Below are 21,463 nucleotides of genomic sequence, written 5' to 3'. Positions count from 1 at the left end.
CGTCGAAAACGCGGCGCGGTCACATGATTCATTATAGCAATATATTACTAAGCCGATAATGAACCAACTTATCCAGACCGATTCTGCGGCCGGGAAATTAACCGAGGAAGTTTAGTCGAAATAACATCATTTCAGATTTACAGAATGATAGTCGAGTGTCACGGGCCATATATGGGTAATTCCGGAGCAGAGGGGTTGTCCTCACATGTGAAACCTTGCCATTTGATACTCTCTCTCTGGCGCGCAATTCATGTGCTTGAAATGTCCCTAATATCAGTGTAGACGGTTCAATACATCAAAAACATACCGTATTCTCAAGTAAAGTGTACTCCGCTCACCGACTACCTAAGGGGGAAAACATCAGCTCCGTCCACGGTTCGGCGCCATCCCCACGGAATCCATCGCGGGCTTTCCCCGGCCTCGTAACTCCTCCAAGACCCTCAACACATCACCTGAGCAGTTGATTATTTTACAACCCTCCCCTCCCCACCTTGCCTGGTCCCCCTAATAAGAATGTCGCTTCCGCGTCGTCAGTAAATCGGTTCCCCGAATTGAGCCCCCGGCCAGTCCAGGATGTATACCCAATAACGCCCGCAATAAACGTACCTTCCCGTCGCAGATATCTCGCCGGTCCCAACAAAACAACCCCCCCACTGAGCCACTCTCCAGCCGTGTGCGCCTTGCGCGGATTGAACACTACATTTACAAGATCAACCCGCTCAATACCACCATAGAGGTTCAACATGTCAATCGCGTCAAGGCAGCTCAAGAAAGCAGCCCGCATCATCCTCGTCGGCGCTCCCGGCGTCGGCAAGGGCACCCAGACCGAGCGCCTCCTAACCCGCTTCCCGGAGCTGGCTTCCATAAGTTCAGGCGACCTGTTACGAGAGAATGTTCGCAACAAGACACCGCTCGGTACGTTCCCCCCGACTATCGCAATGCGAGCGCACGCGCGCAACGCAATACACCCATGCGCTTGTCTCACTAACACGTTCTTGACCAAAATACAGGCCTCAAAGCCGAAGCCGCCATGCAAGCAGGCAACCTCGTCCCCGACTCCATGATCCTCGAACTCATCTCCAACGAATTCAAACACAAGGGCTGGCTCACGGGGGGTCCATCGCCGTCCGTCTCCTCCGCGGCATCATTCATCCTCGACGGATTCCCCCGCACAGCCACCCAGGCAAACAGTCTCGACGCGCTCGTTCCAGTCAACTTCGTCGTGCACCTCGTCACGCCGCCGTCGGTGATCCTCTCGCGCATCGCATCGCGCTGGGTCCACGAGCCATCCGGACGGGTCTATAATACCAGCTTTAATGCGCCTAAGGTCCCGGGCAAGGACGATGTCACTGGGGAGCCGCTGACGCAGAGGGAGGATGATTCGCTTGAGACGTGGACGCAGCGGTTGTGGAAGTTTGAGGAGACGAGCAGGGCGTTGCTGGATCATTATAAGCGGAGGGGGTGTTTGTGGCGGGTGGAGGGCAATTCGAGCGATGAAATTAGCCCGCAGTTGTTTGAGGAGATTGGGAGGCGGTTTTGTTGATGTTTCTCTGTGATGTTTTTTTTTTCTTTGCCTTTCTTTTCCTTGTTGTTTTTCTTTCTGTTTTTTTTTTTTTCTTTGGGATACCATAGATGGGATTTCGTTGTGTATTATATTTATATCATTATGGTCCTGTTCGCTAGAATATACCATGACTCGGATGAGTTGACAGTGTCACTTGTATTTCAGAGGGAAACAAGATCCAGAAGTAAAAATATCCAAATAAAAAGTAATATCATAACGGGATATCAACCATTCATTCACTCGTCAAGATCGTCCTCATGAACCACCACCCACCAAACATAAACCATCTCTACTTCTTCCCCCCATTCCCGTTCCCACCAGCCTCCAACGCCCCCATCCTAGTCTTATACTCCCTCGGACTCTCCAACTTCTTATCCCCCCCCAGCCCATGCCACATGCCCACCCCCCGCAACTTGGCCCACCACTCAGCCTTCCGATACTTGCGCTCCATCTCCTCGCCCCCAAACTCAGCCCCGACCTTCGCCTCGTACACAGTAGCCAGCCCGCGCTTGAGCATCTCGTACGACACGTCGCGCCGCCGAAACGGAATAGGGAAGTCCAGCGCGCGCCGAACGCACACGCTGCCCACCGCCCGCTGGTACTGGTCGTGCCGGTGGATGTAGACGCGCACGCGCCGGTTCATGAGGTACGATGTTAGCCAGGTGTGGGCTTCGCGCGCGAAGGGCTGCTCTGGGCGGCCGAAGTGGGGGAGCTCCGGGGCGTCGATTCCGGCTAGGCGGACGTGGATCTTTGCAGATATTGGGGTTAGTCAACTGGTTACTTTTCGTATTTGGATGGGCTTGAGGGGGGATAAGGAGGTAGGTAGGTAGGTAGGTATGACGCACTGTATTATCCCGTAACTCCTTCCGCGCAGTAGGCACCTTCTTCCACGGTAACCAGCCCCAGCCAGCGAGACGGCCTCCGGGAGTGTGGAAGATGCGGAAATTGTCCCCGTCGCCTACGCTCGTCACTTGGCCGAGGAGACTGCGCTGGCGGAGGTATTTGGGCGAGATGCTGATGGCGTCTGGGAAGCGGCGGAGGTAGCGGCGGCGGAAGTGCACGATGCTCAGGATGGCGGTTGTGAGGATGGCGGTTGGGAGGAGGGTTCGCGCCTCGGTGAAGGCGCGCCAGTCGAGGATGTTGGTGTGTTTGTTTTCGTCATTCTGATTAGATGGTGTGGAGGAGGAGAGTCTAGTGAATATGGAGGACGCGTTGTGCGACTCATTGTCGGATTGTTGTTGTGGTGTGTTGGACGCCCATGGTGGCCATCGCATCGCGGTTCATGCTTTGGCGCTGGGCCGCGTTGTGAAGTGAAGTGAAGTGATGTAATGAAAGGTCTAGACTAGGGTCGCTTGCTCTGGTTCTCCGGCGGTAGGGACAAGGTGAGAGGGGAGGTCTGGGGAGTTGTTTGTTGCCGCGGAAGGCGGGCGGGCGGTTGGAGTTCCGCTCCACTCCCGCAGTTGGGTCCACAGGGAATACACCGGTATTTGGTGCTGATGTGTAGGGGTCGGTCGGACGGAGCAGGATTTCCTGATTTTTGTGTTTATGGAAAATGTAGCAAAGGAGTTAGAATGTGTATTCTATGATGATATTGTATATTTGTCACAGTCCTATCTATTGTATATATTTTGAATGATTTCACTACCAAATAGATCATATATCAGAAGTTGTATTTGTATCGCGCAGGTCTATTTTGTTCCAATGTCACAAGGACACCTTCTATACATCATAGCTGCCAAAATATACAGGATTGTAAACAACTGAAGGAAATTGACAATCTACAGCCCGCACGCCATGGAATAATGAACAAGAACCTATACAACGGAAAGAAAGAACACAAAGAAAAAAACCACTCGGTCATTGGTCAGTAAGGTTGGGAATATAAGGAATCTATTTCATGGTCACGGGGAGGCTGGCCGTCGCCGACGAGGCAGCGGTGCCAACGGCCTTCTTGAGCTTCTGGTCCTTGACGTTCTTGAGGTAGCCGAAGAGGACGAGGAAGATAAGTTCCATCCTAGGACATATTAGCATACGTCGTATGCATTAGACATTGCAGGGGAAAAAAAAAAAAAAAAACATACCTCTCCTTGGTCATCATCAGAAGTCCTTGTACAAGAAGACCCTTCAGGATCTGGGGACCAATGCCCTTGAACAGAGAGAGCAGACCCTCGTTCTGGACGATAAAGCGCATGACCTCACCGAAGGACTTGAAAGGCTTTCCTTCGCGCTCCGGGGGGGGACGCGACTGGAGACCGACCTTGGCAACGATCAGAGGCTGCGTCGCGATCGTGGCCATGGCCTTGGAGAGGGCACCGAGAACTGTGGAAATCGTTAATACAAGATGATCCGAGAATGGGAGTTCGATAACGTACGGAAGGCTTCCCAGGGGCGGAGGTTGTTCCTCCCAGGGAACAAGACATCCTTGAAGCGCTGATAAGCACCGTAGGTGATGGCCGGGTTGACCACGAGGATCAAGCTGGCCTTGAGACCTCTCCACAGGCCGGTCCAGCCATCCTCACTCTGCACCACCTCCTTGCCGGTCTCGATCATGCCCTTCTTGTCGCCCTTGGGCTGAGTCTGTTGTCTCGTGGTGACGACGGCGACGGGGATGGTGAAGACCTGGGCGATGGCGCCCGAAATCGCTCCTAAGCTCAATTCGATCGCAGTACCAGGGTTCTGCGAGGACTTGGTCGAGGAGGTGTAGAGCGTTCTTACGACGCTGTACCAGTAGAAGTAGGCGAAGTTGGTGGATGCGACACCCAGCAGGGATCCGGCCATTCCAGAGTACAGACCCTCGACCCCCTCCTTGTCCATGATCTTGACAATAGCATCCCAGGTCGACTTGTAGCGTTCCGAGTCGCTCGATTCAACGTCGGAGTCGGCGGCTTTTTTGACTTGAACTTGAAGCTTGGTTTTCACCCTGCATATCACATTAATTCATACGATTTTCTGTCGGGGGTTGACCAGGCCCGAGACATACAGATCAAGCGGGTAGACCATGGCATTGGCAAGTACCGCACCGGTTGAACCCGCAATAGCGCTGCCCCAGGGGGACAGTGTCGGCTTTGATTGACCAGCCATGATTTACTCTGAAGACAAACGGCTCGTATCGTCTGAAAAAGGCGACTCAACGCTATATTTCAATACAGCAGGAGCGACGGTATCTGCTGTATGCCCGGTGTCTGGAGGGGGGAGGCGGACTCTTTTTCTGGTCGGGCCAGTAGACTAGCCGGCGGAATTATGAGCGATCGAAGTAAATTCCGAGTGGGGGCGAGTTCAACGTCAGAAAAGGGACCGCAAATCCAGGCGACGTATTTTATCAGTCGAGTATGAAAAGGGTGTAGGAACAACCAGACAAGGGATTCACAAGATTAGGAAGATCAAGACCAGGGAGGGTATGAAGGCGAACAAATCGGCTAGGAGGGAGCACGGTCAAGGTAGTTTTGCACCAAACGCACCCGCGGTTGATCCGCGCATGACGAAACGAACCGAGGTCCAATTGTTATCTGGCGGATTTCCTCCCCTCCCATTCCCGTCTCTCCCCACCGATTACCCACCGGGAGCCAGAGGGTAATTTGGTTTCGAGGGGTGATGATGTTGAGAGAATTGCGATTGGCATTCTGTCCTTCAGCCTATTTTGTTACTTTGTTACTAGTGGTCCTACACTGCAATAGTGAATACTTAATGCAATCCAGCTGCCGTTGGCCCGTAGTGGGATCTGGGGGAATTTCTCGGATCAACACCCGAAGAGGACGGTGGGTTGTTCGGAAGGGTTATAACTGGTTATAAGCCTAGTTTACAGAGAACATGTTGATGGCTGGGTATGGTAGGCTCTGGTTTGTTTACTGTGACAGTTGTGGGGGGTGCATGTGGTGGTGACTATAAAGGTCTATAAATATTGTTAATCCCTAACCCTCAGTACCCAAGCTAATGTATTTGTTGGACCGAGGAGTAGCCCCGGAATGTCACTTTGGTATCCTCTCTCTCTCTCTCTCTCTCTCTCTCTCTCTCTCTCACACCATCACCATGCATAGTGTGCTTAACTCTCACTGAAGTTTAGAGACAGGCCTAGCACACTCTCTGGGGAAGATGCTAGGGACTGATATCTTATCTATCAAACTTGGTACAGACAATGATGTGATTTCGCGCCATGACTCCTATATCGGATGTTCAAAAATTGAAGCAACAGTGGATCTGGATACATTAAAAAATAATCATCTCCATGTCGAATTGATACAATTTCTCTCATTTTGGTTTGTCTGGAGAAACCCGAGAGTTGCCCCCGCTAAAGTTAGAAGTGAGGATCCATAGTGTAGATTGTTTGTCCTGCTCGTGTTCTGTTGAACTTCGAGAAGTATTCTGGATCAGTTTAGCTACCTGACCCAGGAAAAATGAGGAATATTATACATAATTTAGCACGAATTAAATAGATCAAACATGTAATATCTCCATCAAGTCTGGTTAATTCCCCTGTGGGAGCAGCCAAGAAAGCATAGGGGTTGCCGTTTGCCCCTCCGCAATGCTCGGCGCCGACACCGACAACCTTCTCGGGGAGTTTTAGCTCCAAACGTCATCCCCACCCCATCGTCGAGCGACAAAGCAAGCTCCTGCATCTCCCAAAAACCATATTGACCCCCAGCGAATTAGACCATGGCGAGCATTGTTCCTGCTAGTTTGAAATCGGCAGACATTGGGCGCTATGCCTTGAGGGCGGCGCAACTTGAAAGCGCCAGACCAGTCATTGCCTATTGGTGTAAGTGTCGTAACACCTCACCTCCAAGACCTGATCGGACTGACAATGCCCTATCTTAACAACAGGCAATTTCTATATCGTCAACCAAATTATCGAGAAAGGCCTCCACTCGATCGACGACGAAGTCAAGCTTTACACGACGAATCTGGTGGACAAGCTGGAACAGGTACGCTAGGCGAACAGCGCCCATACGAATACCCCGCATGGGGTTTGGACATGGATGCTGACGGATGAATTACCTTGGGATTCAAGTTCAAAAATGACAACCAAGATAATGATGCGGTGATGGATGCAGTGGCCGCAAGTGCCTACGTGGAACAATTTGCGACAGAAATCTTTGGTCGCGCGGAGGCTGCTATGCGAGCCAACAAAGTCACCAAGTTCGTTGCGCCTTACCTTGAGGTTCAATCGGATCAGCGCCTAATTGATGAAATATAGACAAACAGCAGATACATTCCAGGCAGCGGCGACGTTTTTCGAGCTATGTCAGATCTGGAACCCCCCGGAACCTGAAGTCTCCGCCAAGACCAAGTTCGCCAAATATCATGCGCTGAGGATTGCAAAGGCGATCAAAGCTGGAGAAGACCCCAACGCAACAAACCCGGTTATCGATGTGCCAGAGAACGCAGATGACGACCTGGAGAACAGGCAGGATGACCCAGAGGTGCGCGCGATCATGGATCCGCAATCGCAGGAAACAGAATCACAACAGCCAAAGGTTGAAGAGACCCCCGACGAACCCGCGCAGGCTCCGCGGTCACCCCCAACTCTTCCACACGCGCCGGTCACCTCCGTGGGCGCCCAATATTCCCCGGATGACCGGGAGCCGACCACGCCCGGTGGATTGAACGTCGGTGGCACCGGAAGCGGTGATCCTTTAGAACTCCCCTCCGCACCGACATTTGCGGCTGCGTCCGGGCCTGGACTTAGCCTTCCAGATACACCTTCTGATATCGGCTCGTCCGGCGTCGCAAAGGCGCCAGATGCATTCCAATCTTTCCCTTCGCCGCCCCCAATCCCTCCCGCGAACCCGGCCGCTCCCCACGATCCAAGCTCTTTCTACTCCCAACCCAGTGGCCCCAGTGGCCCCAGCGTCACCCAACCCCCTACCTTTACTCAGCCACCGGCGGGGAACGTCCCCATCGTATCCCGCCCCGTCCACCAATCCATTCCCATATCTACTCCGCCAGCGGCATCGGCAGGGATGGCTTCGGGCCCCGGCAGTTCGCAGACAGTGGACGACCACGCCATCTCTTTGGCGCAGAAACACGCGCGCTGGGCGGTGTCGGCGCTGACGTTTGACGATGTGGACACAGCGATCAAGGAACTGAGGAACTCTCTGAAGCAACTTGGGGCGGAATGAGGCAACCTCAATGATACAATTAAGTGCTGCCATGGGGTTACGATATGCATACACAGGGTGGGGACTATTCTGCCGATCCTTGCGGATAGGGCTAGCCAATCTGTCGTTCTGCTACTATAACGATGACAACGAACTACATATCTAATCACGATTCCCACATAGTATCTCTTATATAGCCTGTCTTTCTTCCTTGCGAGTTGTCTGATTACAATATGTCTTTTATAGTCTTTATTTGAACCCAAGGAGGCTCCTCAACCTCATGGTTCTATCATTCCAACCACCCAATATAATATTTCTTTGTTCATTTACTTCTTTCGAGTACTCACAATCCCATTTAACCCCATTTCATTACCGTTTGCTCTAGCACAAACCATCACAACACCTGTGATCCCAGAGCAACCCACCTAATAATCCCCTTCCCTTTCCAGCCGTCGCCGAGACACACCATCGACGACGTGACGCTCGCATCGCCAGCCCAGCCAACGATGCGATCAGACAAAATACACCTCGTTCCCCCCAGAAAGCTGGCTCCCCAAAAAATATAAATATGCCCTCTTCAGCCCCATCTCTCTCTTTCACGTCCATCACGCGTTACACTCTTGCCTTCGTTTTCTATCCAAAATTTCACCCTAAAAGATAAGACTAAACAAAGAGACAAGACAAGGGCAAGCAGATCATTCATGATGTCGCCAAACATGATGAAGATCGCCCTCGACAACGGCGTCCTGGCCTTGTCCAAGCGTGACCGGGAGTTTACCACGTTCCTCGACCTGAAGAATGAGTACCACAGCCAGTTCATAACGCGCCTCCGCCAGCATGTCGCGCATGCGGGCTCGTCGTGGTCTGCTATCTTTGAGGACGAGGATGAGTGTGTCAAGTGCGCGGAGTCGTTTGCTGAGAAGTTTGGCGTGGAGTACTGGGGGTCGGAGAGAAACAGGGAGAAGTATCTTCTTAAGGATCCGCTTCAGAGTCCTGATGGTTTGTGTGTTTATCCTGAGAGAAAGGATGAGTAAGTTTTTCTTCCTATCTTTCTTCTTTTTTACCATCGGCAGTTGGGCTCTAGCTCTGGCTTTGCTTTCCATGCATGCCGTGTTTATGGGGGCCACTGGGAGCTGAGCCATGAGCTGATTTTAGTTTGCCAGGCTCGTCCGTGTTCTTGTGTTGCTTCTCAAGCTGAAAGCCAAACATTGGGTCAACCGTATCCAGAAGGTAAGTGACTTGAACTGATCTTTCCCTCGTCTGGGACCCACTGACAATCACTCCAGTCCGGGGGTGATACTACAACCACCACCGCCACCACCCAACGTCTTTCTGGTGATACCACTTCACTGTCACTTGAGCAGACTCCTGGCACTGGTAACAGAAGAAACGACGCCACCGAGCCTAGAAGACCCAGAAAGCGTGAGTCATATAAGAGAGCCCTCTCCCTCTCCCCCAGTGACGAAGAGCAAGAAGATCCATCCCATCCTCAATCCCCAGCCCTGTCTTCTTCCACCGAAGAATCCAAGAGACCTACCAAAACACGCAGAATCCGCCGCTTCAGCGACATCCTCGCATCCGAGCAGGCCGACGAAAAGCCTAACAACAACAACGATTCAGACAACGAGACCCTTCGCGAGAAGTTCTCCTCCTCCGCCTCTACCTCTCCCTTTCCCTCCCCCTCCGCCAAACCCGAGCCGACCTCATCTCCCATCAGGCTAACTACACCCGCACCCGCACCCGCACCCGTCCCCGCAAACATGCGCAACCCCCTCCACCCAAGCGCCCTGGAGACCAGATTCGGCGACCAGACCTTCTTCCTAGTGCGCACCTCCGCCCAGCAGACCATGGCCCCCGTGTGGGTCCGCTTCCAGCGCTTCTCCACCACAGCAGCCTTCATCGAGCGCCTCGTCAACGAAACCAAGATCCGCGCCTGGCAGACCTGGGGCGCCGACGCGCAGCTGCTCGCCGAGAACAACAATAACAACGACGACGATGACGACGACGACGATGACGAGGACAGCGGTGCTTCTCTCGCCGCCCTGCCGCGCGTTCTCGCCGCGTCGGTCTCGTTCTCCTGGTCACGGCTGGAGATGCGTCTGCGGCCGGACAGAAACAATGATTTCCAATGTCTGCTGGGTGAGATTGTGGAGGCTTGGAAGGCGAAGGCTGAGTCGGAGGTTCCGGGCCGTTTCTTTGTTAGGGTTACGCTTCATGTTGAGCCCGATGAGGAGTAGTTCGGTTCTTGTCTCTTTCTCCCTCTCTCTTTCTCTCTTGAGAGAGTGATTTGTGTGGGTTGTGTCTGGATGGGTCATTGGGTGCCTTGTTCTGCTTGGTCTTTTTGGCTATGGCTGTCTATCTTTCGCTTATCCGCCTCATCTTGTCCCGCTTTGTGTTGTGTTGTGTTGTGTTGCTTCGCTTCGCTGATTCGGTTAGAGGGGCGGACGGCTGGTGACTAGGGTCCATTGATATCTTGTGATACGTTAGAGCCACTTTGGGATTGGGATTGAATCCATATTAGGGATGTGTGTTTTATCAGTGAAAAGAAAAGAAAAGAAAAGAAAAGAAAAAAAAGGTCTAAAATGCACAAAGGAGGAAGTATCCAAAGAAAAAAGAAGAGGAAAAGGGGGCTAGGTAGCTATTGCGCGTTCTATTACACTATTAGGATAGCTACCTTAGATAGAGAGAACATCCAAAGTGGTCGAAAAGAAGTTCAATTCTATCGTATGCATATTGTATGATTATATCGAGAGTTGTGGGTAGATATTAGATATTAGATACTAGATAGATGCAACCCCCCGGGTTCCATGGTACAGCATGTAAATCGCCGCTGGGCCAAGAAAGATATCGGAGAATTTCCCGGCCACGTCTGACGTCAGCTTGCTTGAAAATCCCCGTCGATCCTCGACTATCGCGGCAAAAGGAAAACTACTGTAGACTGCAGACTAGAAGCGATGGACCCGAAAGAGGAACGGAACTAGTGGGTTTTAGTATGATTAATTTCCGTTATGGATGTTGGGTTTGTGGCTAGGTAGAAATGATCCCGATGGTTAGTTATCCAGTGGTGATCCGCATCGTAATGCCACTTTTGGTCGTTCCGGTGCTTGGTAGGTTACGGGGCGAGCCGATTCGGGTGGAAGATGGCGAGGAAAAGAAAATAAGAATAGAAATATGATAGAAATGAGGAAAGGGAAAAGGAAAAAAGGGAAAAAAAAGAATAAGAACAATCGAATCCCCAAACTGTGCAACACCGTTTGCATCTCTCTCTCCTTTTCGTACGAGGCGAAAAGAGGCGCAAATTTGCCTTCCATTTGTGGATCTACTGGACCCCCGTTAACTCCGATAGTGACCTCAGGGCGAGGTCATCAAGAAACAAGCAAGCGTTGAAACTCGAACTGGATTCCCCACGATTGGGGGGGGGGGGGCAATGTAACCATGCTTGACTCGTACGACGACGGGTATCCCGACCTGTGTCGATCAGCTGGTTATTCCCTGGGATGATCCGAAGACGCCTTGGAATTGATTCAGTAAGACGAGGGTTGGGGGATGTTGTCCGTGCCATGTGCGCTTTGACTCTGATCCCTGCAAGCGTCTGGTGTTAGTCTGGATAGTAGGATGCATGTATTTAGAGGGCATTAGTTAGGAATCTAAAGATGGGGTAAACCGTCTTGATGACAAGAAACGATAGTCCGAACGGAAAAAGGATCTTAAAAAAGGAACCTCGGTCATGAACGTCTTTTTTGTAATCAATCGCTTTCCCTCTCTTTGTCACCAGAATCAATCCACCAGGATTAGTCGACAACTAACTATCTGTGTACGACATGGACTCCATTTCCAACAAGAGGTCAAGTGCTCCTGTTGGACATACCCACTTGGGAGCGGGACGACTATGGTCCCTGGACTCCCTGAAGAACGGAGAACGTCCCACAACGCGTGCTTGGCAGGGGAAGACATGATGAATCACCTTCCATCCCCGGAGCTGGCGAAATTTCCAGACGCAGCACTAGCGGAATTTGTTCGGTAGACAAAGTTGGGTTGGGTTTGTAATTCGTCCGAGTGGGGTTCTTTCTTGTGTTCTGTTGGTCCTGCTTCATCTATTGAATCCAATTTCGAAATATGATCAAGGACATAATCATCATAGTCGAAATAATAATAAATATTATTTAGTATATTCGAGAAGTGGCAACTTGACAAGGCTTGTGTGGACTACCGGTAGTGGTATCAGCCAGAGAAATGTACGACTCTGGCGAAAGACAAATCAATTCATGAAAATGAACTATTCAGAGTAAGCGGAATGATTCAGGCGATTATTTTCGATCTTACCACCATGGGATAGTCTCCATCGTGAATCGGAATCTTGATCACGATCATCCGTCAGGGGCATCAGGACATCATGTATTTCCCGAGTCAGAAGGAGCACGATGGATGGCTCAAGATGGAGGGTCGTGTCTCAGATTAAAATGAATCTGATGATAGTGGTCGACTTCTCCAGAGAGAATTAGTGGAAGGAAGAGGAATAATAACGATGGGGTATCATAATCATACTAGGAGAATTGATACTCTCTCAGAGATGATGTGAGTTTACTTTGACTCCGTAGTTGAGACTTAGTTTACTTTCTTCCTTTCTTTCTTCCTCCCCTCTCCAATCTCCCCTCTTTCTCTCTCTCTCTCTTTCTCTCTCTCTCTCTCTCTCTTCCTTTCCTCCCCCCCGACAACGTACTTATCTTCCCTCCATTCGTACTTTCGTCTCTTCTACCTCCTATCCTTCAACTCGATCCTCTCCTCTTCTCCCTTCCCCATACAATCTGAACCTCTGGTGGTCTGCCAACAAAAGTACCTCCCAGTTGTTCATCGTTTTCCCTTCAACTTCTCCTTTTTTTCTTTTTCAATCCCCTCCTCCTTCTTCTCCCCTATTCTAGCCCTCCCCGCATTCCTCTACTGAATCGAAATCGGGTGCGGGGTGTCTGAACGAACACTGAGCTGATACAAGACACCCGTTGAAGAAACTCTATCCTGTGACTTGACCGTCACTGTCACTCCTTTACATACCATATCCCTGGTGCACAAATTACAAACCATGGCGAGTGACACGAAACCCGCTGTGCTGATTGTCGGAGGACTCGGTATGTTTCCCACCACAAGAATACCCCACGCTGAAAGGATCATTGGAAATTTGAAACTGATGGCTTTCTTCCGCTGCAGGTTTCATCGGTCGTCATCTGGCTCGCTATATCCACGATAATAATTTGGCCTCGGAAGTGCGACTTGTTGACAAGGTTCTTCCGCAGCTTGCGTGGCTGGCCCCCGAGTTTCAAGAGGCGTGTTCAAAGGAGAAGTTCGTCCAGGCGGACGCAAGTCGGGAACGTGAGTGTCCCTTCCCAGCCCCACTTTTGCGGAGGGGGGGAGTGCTCCTTGCTAATTTCGATCCGGTCGGTCGTCCCCAGAACATTTCCCGCGCATTTTCGACCGTGCCAATGGCGAACAATTCGATTATGTGATCAACTGTGGTGGGGAGACGAGGCATTCCCAGCCCGACGATGTCTACGAGCTCCGCAGCTACGCCCTCACCGTGGCCTTGGGCCGCGAGGTGGCCCGCCGCGGCATCCGGTCCTTCGTCGAGTGCTCCACAGCCCACGTTTACAAGCCGGGCTCCTCGGCCAGAAAGGAGGATGACAAACTTCAGCCCTGGCATAAGCTGGCTGAATGGAAGATGAAGGCCAGTACCGAATTGGAGAAGATCTCGGGGCTCAACTACACCCTCCTACGTTTGCCGCATGTGTACGGAGAGTATGACCCCGGGTACTTCGCCATGGGCATCTGCCTCGCCCGGGTGCACTTAGATCTGCAGAAGGACCTGGAGCTTCTTTACACCAAGGATCTCAAGATCAACACCCTGTACGTTGGGGATGCCGCCAGCGCACTGTGGAAGGCGGCCGAGTGGCGGGCGAATGCCACCGGCCCCGTCCCGATCGCGTTCAATGTCGTCGATCACGGTGACACCCGCCAGGAGCACGTGGCGGAGGCCCTGTCGACGGTGTTTGGCTTGAAGTGCACCTTCCTGGGCTCGCTGGCATCCCAGTTCGCCAAGATGAACATGGACGATGTTGTTGACGATATGAATGAGGAGTGCCTGCAGGTGTGGGCGGAGCTGATCGAGCAGAAGAAAATCGAGCGTCCCGGACCCATCAGCCCTTTCCTGGAGCGGGACGTGCTCAAGGACTCGGACATGTCCATCGACGGGACCTTGTTCGAAAACACCCTAGGATGGAAGCCCACCCGGGAGCGCTTCGATGCAGAGGGTGTGCGTGCTATTGTAGAGAGCTACAAGCGGATGGGCTGGTGGCCATAAGCGATTTGGACCTTCCACTGTCCCACTCTTGCTTCCCCCCTTTCCTGGAAGGATCCGTCCCCGAGGGGGTTGCAGGATGATATGGTAGCAACAACCAGTTTACGGCCTCTTCACGAAAGTTGTTTCCCTTTGTCCGTACACGATCACCAAGATTACCCTCCACGGATCGACTCATCTGGCTCCATGCCACACTGATTGAACCCGCCCGCCTGCTACTCGTTTAATCTCCAAGTGAATGAGCAGTGCGTTCAACTGCAGGTCGAATGCTGCACTTGCCTGTAATTTATAATATCTCTCCTGTTTGCCTTGTGTTTCCTGTTCCTGAGCACTGGTACGTCCCATGGCCCTTGATCCAAATCGCACAATGTACACGTTTCTGATCGTGACCGTGTCACGTATTATTAGGTTTTTTGACATATGGATCTGTCAGAAGCTCTCCTATATCCATTCCCCCGCATACCGTTCTGTCTATTACCCCCCTGCAAATACACTGGCTACCGTGGGACACAACTCTTGTACATTTATATACATCCCATTCGCCTTGTCTTTTCTTCTCTCATATCATATCCTTTTGCTGTCTCTTGTCACGTACATGTATGGTCTGAATGCGGGACTGGATCGACAGAACTTCCGCTATCCTATCATCATCTATCTACCTTGACATTGTGTTGGCTGTCTTCTGATGTAACATGTTGCTTGCTTGTTTATTCGAGAGAATCTCCCGTCTTCCATCAATCAACGGCGCTCGGCGATATATGGGCTGCAAAGTCTTTATAAAACTTATTCAACATTGTGAACTGACTTGATTTGATCCTGATTCCTTTTTTTCTTTGTTGGAGCGGTGTAAAAGATTAAGGTGTTCATACCTGGCTTTATCGGACTCGAAGTTGATACTGCAGTAGGTAGGTAATGCCTTGTTACTTACAGTGATCAAGTGTTCTTATATCCAGGTTTGAAGTAAGGCAACAAAGAACCATCCGTCAAATGCCCCACACCCCCAACGGATCTGTGCCAGACGCACCCCGGACCTCCTGTAACCTTTTCACGCGCCTGACAAGCAAGCCAACACAGATCGGCCCAACAAGCGTACAGATAGAGATCGCCCAGATGACAACCAGATAGATCTCGGACGTTCCCCCAGACGACCCAACTCCGAACATGCCCTGGCTCTGTGCGAGCGACGCGATGAGATACCCGACTTCGCCTCGTGCGATCATCGCCAGACCGAGGATTGAGGGGGGATATAGGGACTTTGGTTTGGGGGGGAAGGGGAAGTGGTGTGTTGGGGGTGGGTGAGTGGTGGTTGGGTGGGGTTGTGATTGTTCGGGGTGACTGGTGGCGCTTTTTGGGATGTCTGATGACCCGCGATCTTTACTCTGGGTGTCTGCTTGATTGTTCGAGGCGGTGACGGTGCCTTCTCTGGAGGACTGCACGGGGGGTTCAGCTTGGGTATGCTGTTTGTTGTTGTGATCATTGTCGGTTCGGGCGGGTATGCAGAAGAAACGGATGCGAGAGAACGGCCGTTTCAATCCGGACCCAAATCCATTTGCGAGGCTTGAAAGGGGGCGACGGGGTGAGATAGAGAACCGAACAAGCCAGATACCAGTGATCGATTTCCCGAACGCCATCAAAAGCGCGTAGATGATGCCGCGCCAGACTACACTTCCTTGAAACATTTCGGTGATGGGGATTGCGAAACCGATGGATGCCTATTATTTCACGTTAAGTCATTTCTGCGCATATAGGTCGGAGGAGATAGATACTGACGAAGAAGAGTGGCGTGAGGATTCGTTTCACTGGCTGTTTGTAATATTTCTCGTAGACCTTCTCGCCTGTTGCGGTTCCGTCGCGTCGTGCTGCATTTGCGGTAGTTGAATTCGAGGTCTGGGACTGCCTGCTGGGATGACGAGCACTGCTGTTTTGGGCCCCGCTGTTGGAAGAAACGGAGTCTGTTGGGGATGTCCCGGGCGAAGTATCACTAGGTGGCACCTTTGACTCTATAAGCATACCGTCAAACCAAGTGACTGTAACGCCCGCAAGGTAAGCCGCGAACAGGCTCGACGTGCCCGCATAGGCGGCCCCAGCGACAAGTCCCACGAGGAAAACCGTCTGATACAGAAATGCAAATTGCACGCTTGCCATGGCATCAGGGACTCTGGGCTTCATGGAGACGATTTTTTGGAAGATCGGCTTGATGACGAGCGCACAAAGAAGAAAAAGACCCACGGCAAAACCAACAGAGACGAAGACGGGACGGATAACCGTTAGCGAACTGAACGATGAAGCGCTCCCGCCGAGGTTCGAGATGATTTGAACCATGACGAGCCCGACGACGTCATCTAGCATGGCAGCACTGGTCGTGACTGTCCCTAGGCGCGTGGAGATCAGATTCGTCGTTGAAAGTATCGTAAAGGTGGTGCCGAGACTTGTCGCGCTGAGGGCTGCACCTGCGGCGAATGCTTGTAACGAGGTTGCATTGACGAGCCCAGTCAGAACAAACGACAGACCCATTGGTGCTCCAATGCCAGTGATGGCAACGCAGACGGAAACCTGGAGGTTTGCCCTCACGGACTTGATAGATGTTGACAGCCCGCCTGATCGAGCGTCAGCAGATTGCTTACACTGTGCAGGTAGGAGAACTATATACTTACCCTCGTATACTAACATAATCAGTCCTAGATACCCTAGTTGTTGGATCACAGTCTCTGTCTCACGATTGAGCCACTTTGCGCCAGGGGTGCCCCAAAGGATGCCGATAAACAGCTGTCCGACGAGCCCGCAGTATAGTATTCTGTCAAGGCAGACATTCACGAGATTCAAAACGACGAGGAATCCAGTATGGCTCAGTATAGTTGTTATTGGCGGTTCATGATAAGCGAATGCGGCATCTGGGCCACTCTCCACCATTTCTGCTTAGTTGACTAGGTGGTTTATCACCGGAACCAGTGTCAAGCTTGGTTAAGGCGGTTATCTTTGACAGGCAGTCCCTAGGGTAGAGCTGAAGACCAGGAACAGAAGGTACTGACTGGATGTGACTCGAAGAGGGCGAACGGCAGAAATTGAAGGCGGACAAGTAGATTAATCGACAAGGCGCTTGCCAAGGTGTATGGCATGCATCGCTGGAGGATTCTTAGGGATGGATTAAATGTCCTTCGACAGTTTTGCCACTACTAGGATACAGACGACTACCGAATAATTTCATGCACTATAGATAGGTAGAATACATAGTATATTTGAGTGTTTGTTTGAGTTTCTAGAGTTGTTTGATTGAGTTTTGTTTTTATTTTTATTTTCTAAAGCCAAATGCCAACTCTATGGGTCTTGAAAATGGCTGCATGCCCAGTAATGGATGGACTTGTTATTGTATCCAGATTTTTCCTTGCGGGTCACACTTCGCTGTTATTCTGCTGGTGATATGTGGTTTCTTTAATGCGGGTGAAAGAGGCATGTTGTGTAGATAGATGTCTGTATGTGTTGAGATATGATTTTTTTTCCTTGGCTGGGCAGCATTGCTCATGTAGTCTTTATCAACGTAGTGTAGTGAGCAGCGTGACAAGTATTGCAAAAACAGGACAAGAGAATAGCAAAAAGAGCGAATCTCGACGATATTTTGCAGTCCATGAATCGATAGCTTTGAATGGAGGCTGTGTGTTTGGGGGGAGAAATTGGTGGATGTTGTTGAGGTAGAAACAACTGGTGTTACAGCAACTATAAGCAAAAAAAGCTGTGCTGGGGAAAGACAAGAAAATGCAATATATCACAATTCATCGACGACCGATCGTAAAAACGGCGGCACAAAACGGGAGGGGCAAAAAAAGGTAAGCAAAAATTACATAGTCAATCAGTCTGCAATCAGATCCCTGATAAAGGCTCAAAGGTTGAGTCTCGGTTTAAAACTCCCAGTCTTTGTCAACAGACTTGATGGCCCATTCGAATTTCTCCCGCAAGGACTTGGAGAAGAACTTCTCCATGGGCACATCGAACTTCTTGCTAAACACGACAGTGAGACGAGGATCGATGTAGTTCTGCGCGACGTTAGTTGCTGGAACAATCCGGTCCACATGGGAGAGGAACTTACAATCTTAGAGGTTCCCAGAGCCACCTCCTTGTTATCTTCTTTGTCTTGGGCTTGGAGCTCCATGTTCTCGATCCGTTGCTCAAGCTTTCCGATATTTGTATCGATCTTGTCCACGGTGGGACCCTTGCCTTCAGCCTCCACCTTGCCCGTCTTGTTTTCTTTGTTGTACTTCTTCTCGAGGTCTTTGACGACTTCAAGCCGGGTTTTGAGTTCAGTGGCTTTCATTTCCTTTTCACCTTCGGCGACGAGTTTTTCGTTGTCTTTCTCGAATTTCTTCTGAATCTTCTGCTTCTGCTCTTCAATCAAGAAAGCTTGATGCTCTTTGATCCAGTCGAGGTCGATGTCCTCGTCCAGTTCGAAATACTTGGCGCCCCTCTTCTTCTTGAGGGTAGGCTCCAAGTCCAGCAACTGCTGCTTCAGACGCCACTTCTGATAGCGAAGCCCCTTGATCTGTGGATGGTGAAACTCTGGTCAGCAAAGCTTCAACAAGGAGAGGAAGACTTCAAGAGTTAGGAATGATGCTCACCCGTTCGGTCATCTTCTCCATGGAGTTGGCGTGGCTTGCGGCGACAGTTCGCTTGTGATTACAGAGAATGGCCACCTTACGGTTGGCATCGTTGTAGGCCTTTACCTTCTCGGCGTTGTTACCCGTGGCCTTCATGTCTTTGAGCAGCTCACCCATGGTGTGGGAAGCGTTGTAAGTACGGAACACCTTGGCCGTCAACCCTGGCATGTAAACCGAAAGATGCTTATTGAGGGCGGAAGTCTCAAGGGAGGTTAGCGCACGACCATGCAGATTCTTGAGTGTAGACTTACAGTGAGCCGATCAAAGATCTCATCACCGTCCTTCTTAGGAGGCTTCTTGAAGATTTTCAGATTCTTGAAGACCTGCGGATCGACCTCGACTTCGTCATAGAAGCGGATACTGTCCTTACCCAAAAAGTCGAAGACGACCTTGTTTGGCGGCTTCAAGGTGACGTTTTCGTATTTCAGCGAACAGCATCCGACCGTCTCCGCCTCATCCTCGCCCTTCTCATTACCAGCACGAAGAGCAAACTGGTCAATAAGATAGACAGCGGTGGCCTTCTGCCTCTCAACCATCAGCTCATGCTTCAGGTTCTTCCGGTAATCCTTGCGAATCTTTTCGATGTGGTACTTCAATTCCCGGGCCTTTTCGAATTTCTTGTAGTCGCTCTGGCCCTTCACGTCCGAGTTCGCGGCAAGCATAACATATTTGTAGTTCCCATTGATATTTTCTTGCCACATTGCCAGCCATGTCCCTTCCTGGTCATGCTTGACTTCTTTCCACCGATGACCCTCGGGTGGGGGCGGGACACGCGCGTCCTTGCCGATGTTGATGGTGATCTGTTCCGGCTGGACGCGTGTCTTGACGCGTCCAGTCTTGGGGTGTTCCCCGCGGCCACGGAAGAGCGACGGCGGTTCGACACGGAAGTTGCCGACCCTCTGTTTGCGGCCGTCCCACATGCAAAACATATACGGCGCTTCTTCTTCGTCTTTCTCGGCCTTGAGACGTTTCTTCTCGGCCGCAGGAAGGTTCCGCTTCTCCTGGCGTTTCATCTCGTGGTATGCGAAGATCGGCTGGAAATCGCACTTGGAGAACTCCTTGATGTCGACTTTGTTCCCCTTGGAGTCTTTGGCGCCGCCCGTCTTCTTCAGAATGTCCTTGAAGTCCGCGAAAAAGTTCTTCTGGAACACCGGATTCTCAACGTTATGGGTCGAGTTGAGCATGCCCCCAAAGAACCCTGCGACCTCTTCGGCATCGGGATGCAGAGTGACCGGGATACCGTCATACTTCATCTTGACATCCTGTGGCAAGGGCTCATACGGAGGAGGGAAAACCACGCCGTTGTGCTCGAGGGTGGTCCACTTGATGGTGCCATCGCCCTTCGTTGGGTCCTCCCACCATCTGTATTCCTCTTCCTCGCCGTCGTCGGCTTCTTCGCTTTCCTCCTTCTTCAGGGCCGCCGACTTGGCGCTTCCTCTCTTTGCCGGGGTGGATCTCGACGACTCCGGCTCCGTCTTGATCTTCGTGGTCGTAGTCCGTCTCGCCGTCGGCTTCGCGTCATCGACGGGTTCCTTCTTGACGCCGTTCGACTGCCGCCTGTTATTGGCGGGCGCGGGCTTGGTTGCCTTGGCGGGGGCCTTGGTATCCTTCGTCGCCCGTTGCTGGGTCGCCTTCTTCTCCGAGGCGAGTTTCTTGCCGATGGGGACGTCGGAATCGGATTCTGCGCCGGTGGCGGCCTGGGCGGCCTTGGGGGTCCTCTTTCCATTAGCCAAGGGGACGTCGTCATCAGAAGACTCCTCTTTTTTGACAGAAGTGCGACGGCGCTTGCTCTATCGAATGGTCAGCCGCTGAAACGAACAGCGACAGCAGAAGTGTCGCAGGGTGGAGGGCAGAACGATCATTGGCGTTCAGGGGACAGGCGTACCAAGGGCTGGTCATCCTCACTGCTTTCGGGTTCCGCATAGGACTTCCTCTGGCCGACGCTGGTTCGCGATTTCCTCTTGCTGGCGTTTGCATCCACATCTTCCATCGCCACATCGCCCTGGTGGATGTTGCCATTCGTACGCCCTGCGTCCTTCATCGCAACGTCTCTGGAGATACCTATAATGAGAGCGAGAGAGATGCAATGTAAGCCCAAGAAGATATCACCATGTGGCAAACGTAGGTTCTAGGGAAGAGGATAGGAGGGGATCGCGGTGAAGCCTCTGTCGCGAGGGAGAGGACCAGAGAGTGAGTGAGAACGGGACGAGGGAACTCACCAGAAGACCGGCCGTTGGCCTGAACAAGCGGGGTATCATCGTCTGACGAGCTCATGATGGTTGAACGGCAATACGGAATGCGCCGAATCGAGTACTGGGTGTGTAGGGAGACCCGGTGCAGGGTAGAGGGCGTGGAGGTTGACCGGCCTAGTCTGAAGAAGAGCGTAGGCGCTTGCCTGAGGGAAGAGATCAAGGAGATTCTGGCCAATAGAAGGCTCGAGCTGAGATGAGAAGGTCAGAGGAAGCGAGAATACATTGAAATGAAGCCAAGAAGGGAGGAAATGAGTGGCAAGGGAAGGAGCAGTGGGAGAGAAAGTGAGGGAAAAGGGAAGAAGAGAGAAAAGAGGGAGAGAGCGTTGGTTATAGGGTAAGAGAAAAGAGGAGGGAGAGAGGGAAGAGCAGGAATGGGAAAGCGAGGCCTTGGGGGCCTCAGGCGATCGATCTCACGTTCCTTTGGGTCCTGGGCTAGCCTGAGGTGTCCACTTGGTTGAGGGAAAAAATGACGGAAATTCAGGCAAATCTTTCAACTACTACTGTAGGGTACGGGATGCTGTGGTGGACTCCGGCTGGTGTGTGGGCTCGTGCTGCCTGGC

At 51.7% G+C, this 21,463-nt stretch overlaps 8 protein-coding genes across 8 annotated transcripts; 4 read left to right on the top strand and 4 right to left on the bottom strand.

Annotated features, from left to right (window-relative positions):
• Positions 1–515: 515 nt before the first annotated feature.
• BDW47DRAFT_99073 (adenylate kinase ADK2) lies at positions 516–1,563 on the top strand. Its single transcript, XM_024820803.1, has 2 exons — positions 516–915; positions 1,011–1,563. Exons 1-2 carry the CDS (start codon positions 744–746, stop codon positions 1,541–1,543), a joined length of 705 nt encoding a protein of 234 aa, XP_024675450.1. The 5' UTR covers positions 516–743; the 3' UTR covers positions 1,544–1,563.
• Positions 1,564–1,853: 290 nt separating this feature from the next.
• BDW47DRAFT_133029 (thermonuclease family protein) lies at positions 1,854–2,946 on the bottom strand (the record flags this gene model as incomplete). Its single annotated transcript, XM_024817724.1, has 2 exons — positions 2,410–2,946; positions 1,854–2,312 (listed from the first exon to the last, which is right to left on the bottom strand). Exons 1-2 carry the CDS (start codon positions 2,836–2,838, stop codon positions 1,854–1,856), a joined length of 888 nt encoding a protein of 295 aa, XP_024675449.1. The 5' UTR covers positions 2,839–2,946.
• Positions 2,947–3,235: 289 nt separating this feature from the next.
• BDW47DRAFT_55146 (putative peroxisomal carrier protein) lies at positions 3,236–4,973 on the bottom strand. Its single transcript, XM_024819293.1, has 4 exons — positions 4,545–4,973; positions 3,937–4,484; positions 3,646–3,883; positions 3,236–3,578 (listed from the first exon to the last, which is right to left on the bottom strand). The coding sequence occupies exons 1-4, from the start codon at positions 4,643–4,645 to the stop codon at positions 3,455–3,457; spliced, it is 1,011 nt and encodes a 336-aa protein (XP_024675448.1). The 5' UTR covers positions 4,646–4,973; the 3' UTR covers positions 3,236–3,454.
• Positions 4,974–6,149: 1,176 nt separating this feature from the next.
• BDW47DRAFT_99070 (uncharacterized protein) lies at positions 6,150–7,918 on the top strand. Its single transcript, XM_024820802.1, has 4 exons — positions 6,150–6,317; positions 6,383–6,483; positions 6,570–6,697; positions 6,756–7,918. The coding sequence occupies exons 1-4, from the start codon at positions 6,215–6,217 to the stop codon at positions 7,678–7,680; spliced, it is 1,257 nt and encodes a 418-aa protein (XP_024675447.1). The 5' UTR covers positions 6,150–6,214; the 3' UTR covers positions 7,681–7,918.
• A 445-nt stretch (positions 7,919–8,363) lies between these two features.
• BDW47DRAFT_122489 (uncharacterized protein) lies at positions 8,364–9,896 on the top strand (the record flags this gene model as incomplete). The annotated part of the gene is made up of 3 exons (XM_024815844.1): positions 8,364–8,689; positions 8,823–8,889; positions 8,946–9,896. The coding sequence occupies 3 exons, from the start codon at positions 8,364–8,366 to the stop codon at positions 9,894–9,896; spliced, it is 1,344 nt and encodes a 447-aa protein (XP_024675446.1).
• A 2,761-nt stretch (positions 9,897–12,657) lies between these two features.
• Positions 12,658–14,180, top strand: BDW47DRAFT_55103 (NAD-dependent epimerase/dehydratase family protein). Its single transcript, XM_024819292.1, has 3 exons — positions 12,658–12,782; positions 12,862–13,023; positions 13,104–14,180. The coding sequence occupies exons 1-3, from the start codon at positions 12,737–12,739 to the stop codon at positions 14,006–14,008; spliced, it is 1,113 nt and encodes a 370-aa protein (XP_024675445.1). The 5' UTR covers positions 12,658–12,736; the 3' UTR covers positions 14,009–14,180.
• A 567-nt stretch (positions 14,181–14,747) lies between these two features.
• BDW47DRAFT_99063 (cation:proton antiporter) lies at positions 14,748–17,078 on the bottom strand. The gene is made up of 4 exons (XM_024820801.1): positions 16,660–17,078; positions 15,776–16,602; positions 14,875–15,717; positions 14,748–14,777 (listed from the first exon to the last, which is right to left on the bottom strand). The coding sequence occupies exons 1-3, from the start codon at positions 16,913–16,915 to the stop codon at positions 14,989–14,991; spliced, it is 1,812 nt and encodes a 603-aa protein (XP_024675444.1). The 5' UTR covers positions 16,916–17,078; the 3' UTR covers positions 14,748–14,777; positions 14,875–14,988.
• Positions 17,079–17,321: 243 nt separating this feature from the next.
• On the bottom strand, positions 17,322–21,352 carry BDW47DRAFT_99059 (DNA topoisomerase 1). The gene is made up of 6 exons (XM_024820800.1): positions 20,871–21,352; positions 20,537–20,712; positions 18,903–20,441; positions 18,613–18,852; positions 18,087–18,536; positions 17,322–18,033 (listed from the first exon to the last, which is right to left on the bottom strand). The coding sequence occupies exons 1-6, from the start codon at positions 20,923–20,925 to the stop codon at positions 17,899–17,901; spliced, it is 2,595 nt and encodes an 864-aa protein (XP_024675443.1). The 5' UTR covers positions 20,926–21,352; the 3' UTR covers positions 17,322–17,898.
• Between the last annotated feature and the right edge of the window lie 111 nt (positions 21,353–21,463).

The sequence above is a fragment of the Aspergillus candidus genome, assembly GCF_002847045.1.
Source record: "Aspergillus candidus strain CBS 102.13 unplaced genomic scaffold BDW47scaffold_4, whole genome shotgun sequence".
Classification (NCBI taxonomy): domain Eukaryota; kingdom Fungi; phylum Ascomycota; class Eurotiomycetes; order Eurotiales; family Aspergillaceae; genus Aspergillus; species Aspergillus candidus.
The sequence above is the reverse complement of the archived record's forward strand: the minus strand, read 5'-3'. Positions and strand labels throughout refer to the sequence as shown.

What these genes read in the sequence shown, in the direction of transcription:
- BDW47DRAFT_99073 (XM_024820803.1), top strand. Translation starts at nt 744, where the DNA reads ATGTCAATCGCGTCAAGGCAGCTCAAGAAAGCAGCCCGCATCATCCTC. An exon ending in TCGCAACAAGACACCGCTCG is followed by an intron (nt 916 to 1,010) that starts GTACGTTCCCCC and finishes ACCAAAATACAG; the next exon opens with GCCTCAAAGCCGAAGCCGCC.
- BDW47DRAFT_55146 (XM_024819293.1), bottom strand. Translation starts at nt 4,645, where the DNA reads ATGGCTGGTCAATCAAAGCCGACACTGTCCCCCTGGGGCAGCGCTATT. An exon ending in ATGGTCTACCCGCTTGATCT is followed by an intron (nt 4,485 to 4,544) that starts GTATGTCTCGGG and finishes TGTGATATGCAG; the next exon opens with GGTGAAAACCAAGCTTCAAG. An exon ending in CCGCCCCTGGGAAGCCTTCC is followed by an intron (nt 3,884 to 3,936) that starts GTACGTTATCGA and finishes CGATTTCCACAG; the next exon opens with TTCTCGGTGCCCTCTCCAAG.
- BDW47DRAFT_99070 (XM_024820802.1), top strand. Translation starts at nt 6,215, where the DNA reads ATGGCGAGCATTGTTCCTGCTAGTTTGAAATCGGCAGACATTGGGCGC. An exon ending in ACCAGTCATTGCCTATTGGT is followed by an intron (nt 6,318 to 6,382) that starts GTAAGTGTCGTA and finishes TCTTAACAACAG; the next exon opens with GCAATTTCTATATCGTCAAC. An exon ending in CGAGCCAACAAAGTCACCAA is followed by an intron (nt 6,698 to 6,755) that starts GTTCGTTGCGCC and finishes GATGAAATATAG; the next exon opens with ACAAACAGCAGATACATTCC.
- BDW47DRAFT_55103 (XM_024819292.1), top strand. Translation starts at nt 12,737, where the DNA reads ATGGCGAGTGACACGAAACCCGCTGTGCTGATTGTCGGAGGACTCG. An exon ending in GCTGATTGTCGGAGGACTCG is followed by an intron (nt 12,783 to 12,861) that starts GTATGTTTCCCA and finishes CTTCCGCTGCAG; the next exon opens with GTTTCATCGGTCGTCATCTG. An exon ending in GGCGGACGCAAGTCGGGAAC is followed by an intron (nt 13,024 to 13,103) that starts GTGAGTGTCCCT and finishes GGTCGTCCCCAG; the next exon opens with AACATTTCCCGCGCATTTTC.
- BDW47DRAFT_99063 (XM_024820801.1), bottom strand. Translation starts at nt 16,915, where the DNA reads ATGGTGGAGAGTGGCCCAGATGCCGCATTCGCTTATCATGAACCGCCA. An exon ending in GATTATGTTAGTATACGAGG is followed by an intron (nt 16,603 to 16,659) that starts GTAAGTATATAG and finishes ACGCTCGATCAG; the next exon opens with GCGGGCTGTCAACATCTATC. An exon ending in TCCTCACGCCACTCTTCTTC is followed by an intron (nt 15,718 to 15,775) that starts GTCAGTATCTAT and finishes GTGAAATAATAG; the next exon opens with GCATCCATCGGTTTCGCAAT.
- BDW47DRAFT_99059 (XM_024820800.1), bottom strand. Translation starts at nt 20,925, where the DNA reads ATGAGCTCGTCAGACGATGATACCCCGCTTGTTCAGGCCAACGGCCGG. An exon ending in GGCCAACGGCCGGTCTTCTG is followed by an intron (nt 20,713 to 20,870) that starts GTGAGTTCCCTC and finishes CTCTCATTATAG; the next exon opens with GTATCTCCAGAGACGTTGCG. An exon ending in CTCTGGGAACCTCTAAGATT is followed by an intron (nt 18,034 to 18,086) that starts GTAAGTTCCTCT and finishes AACGTCGCGCAG; the next exon opens with AACTACATCGATCCTCGTCT.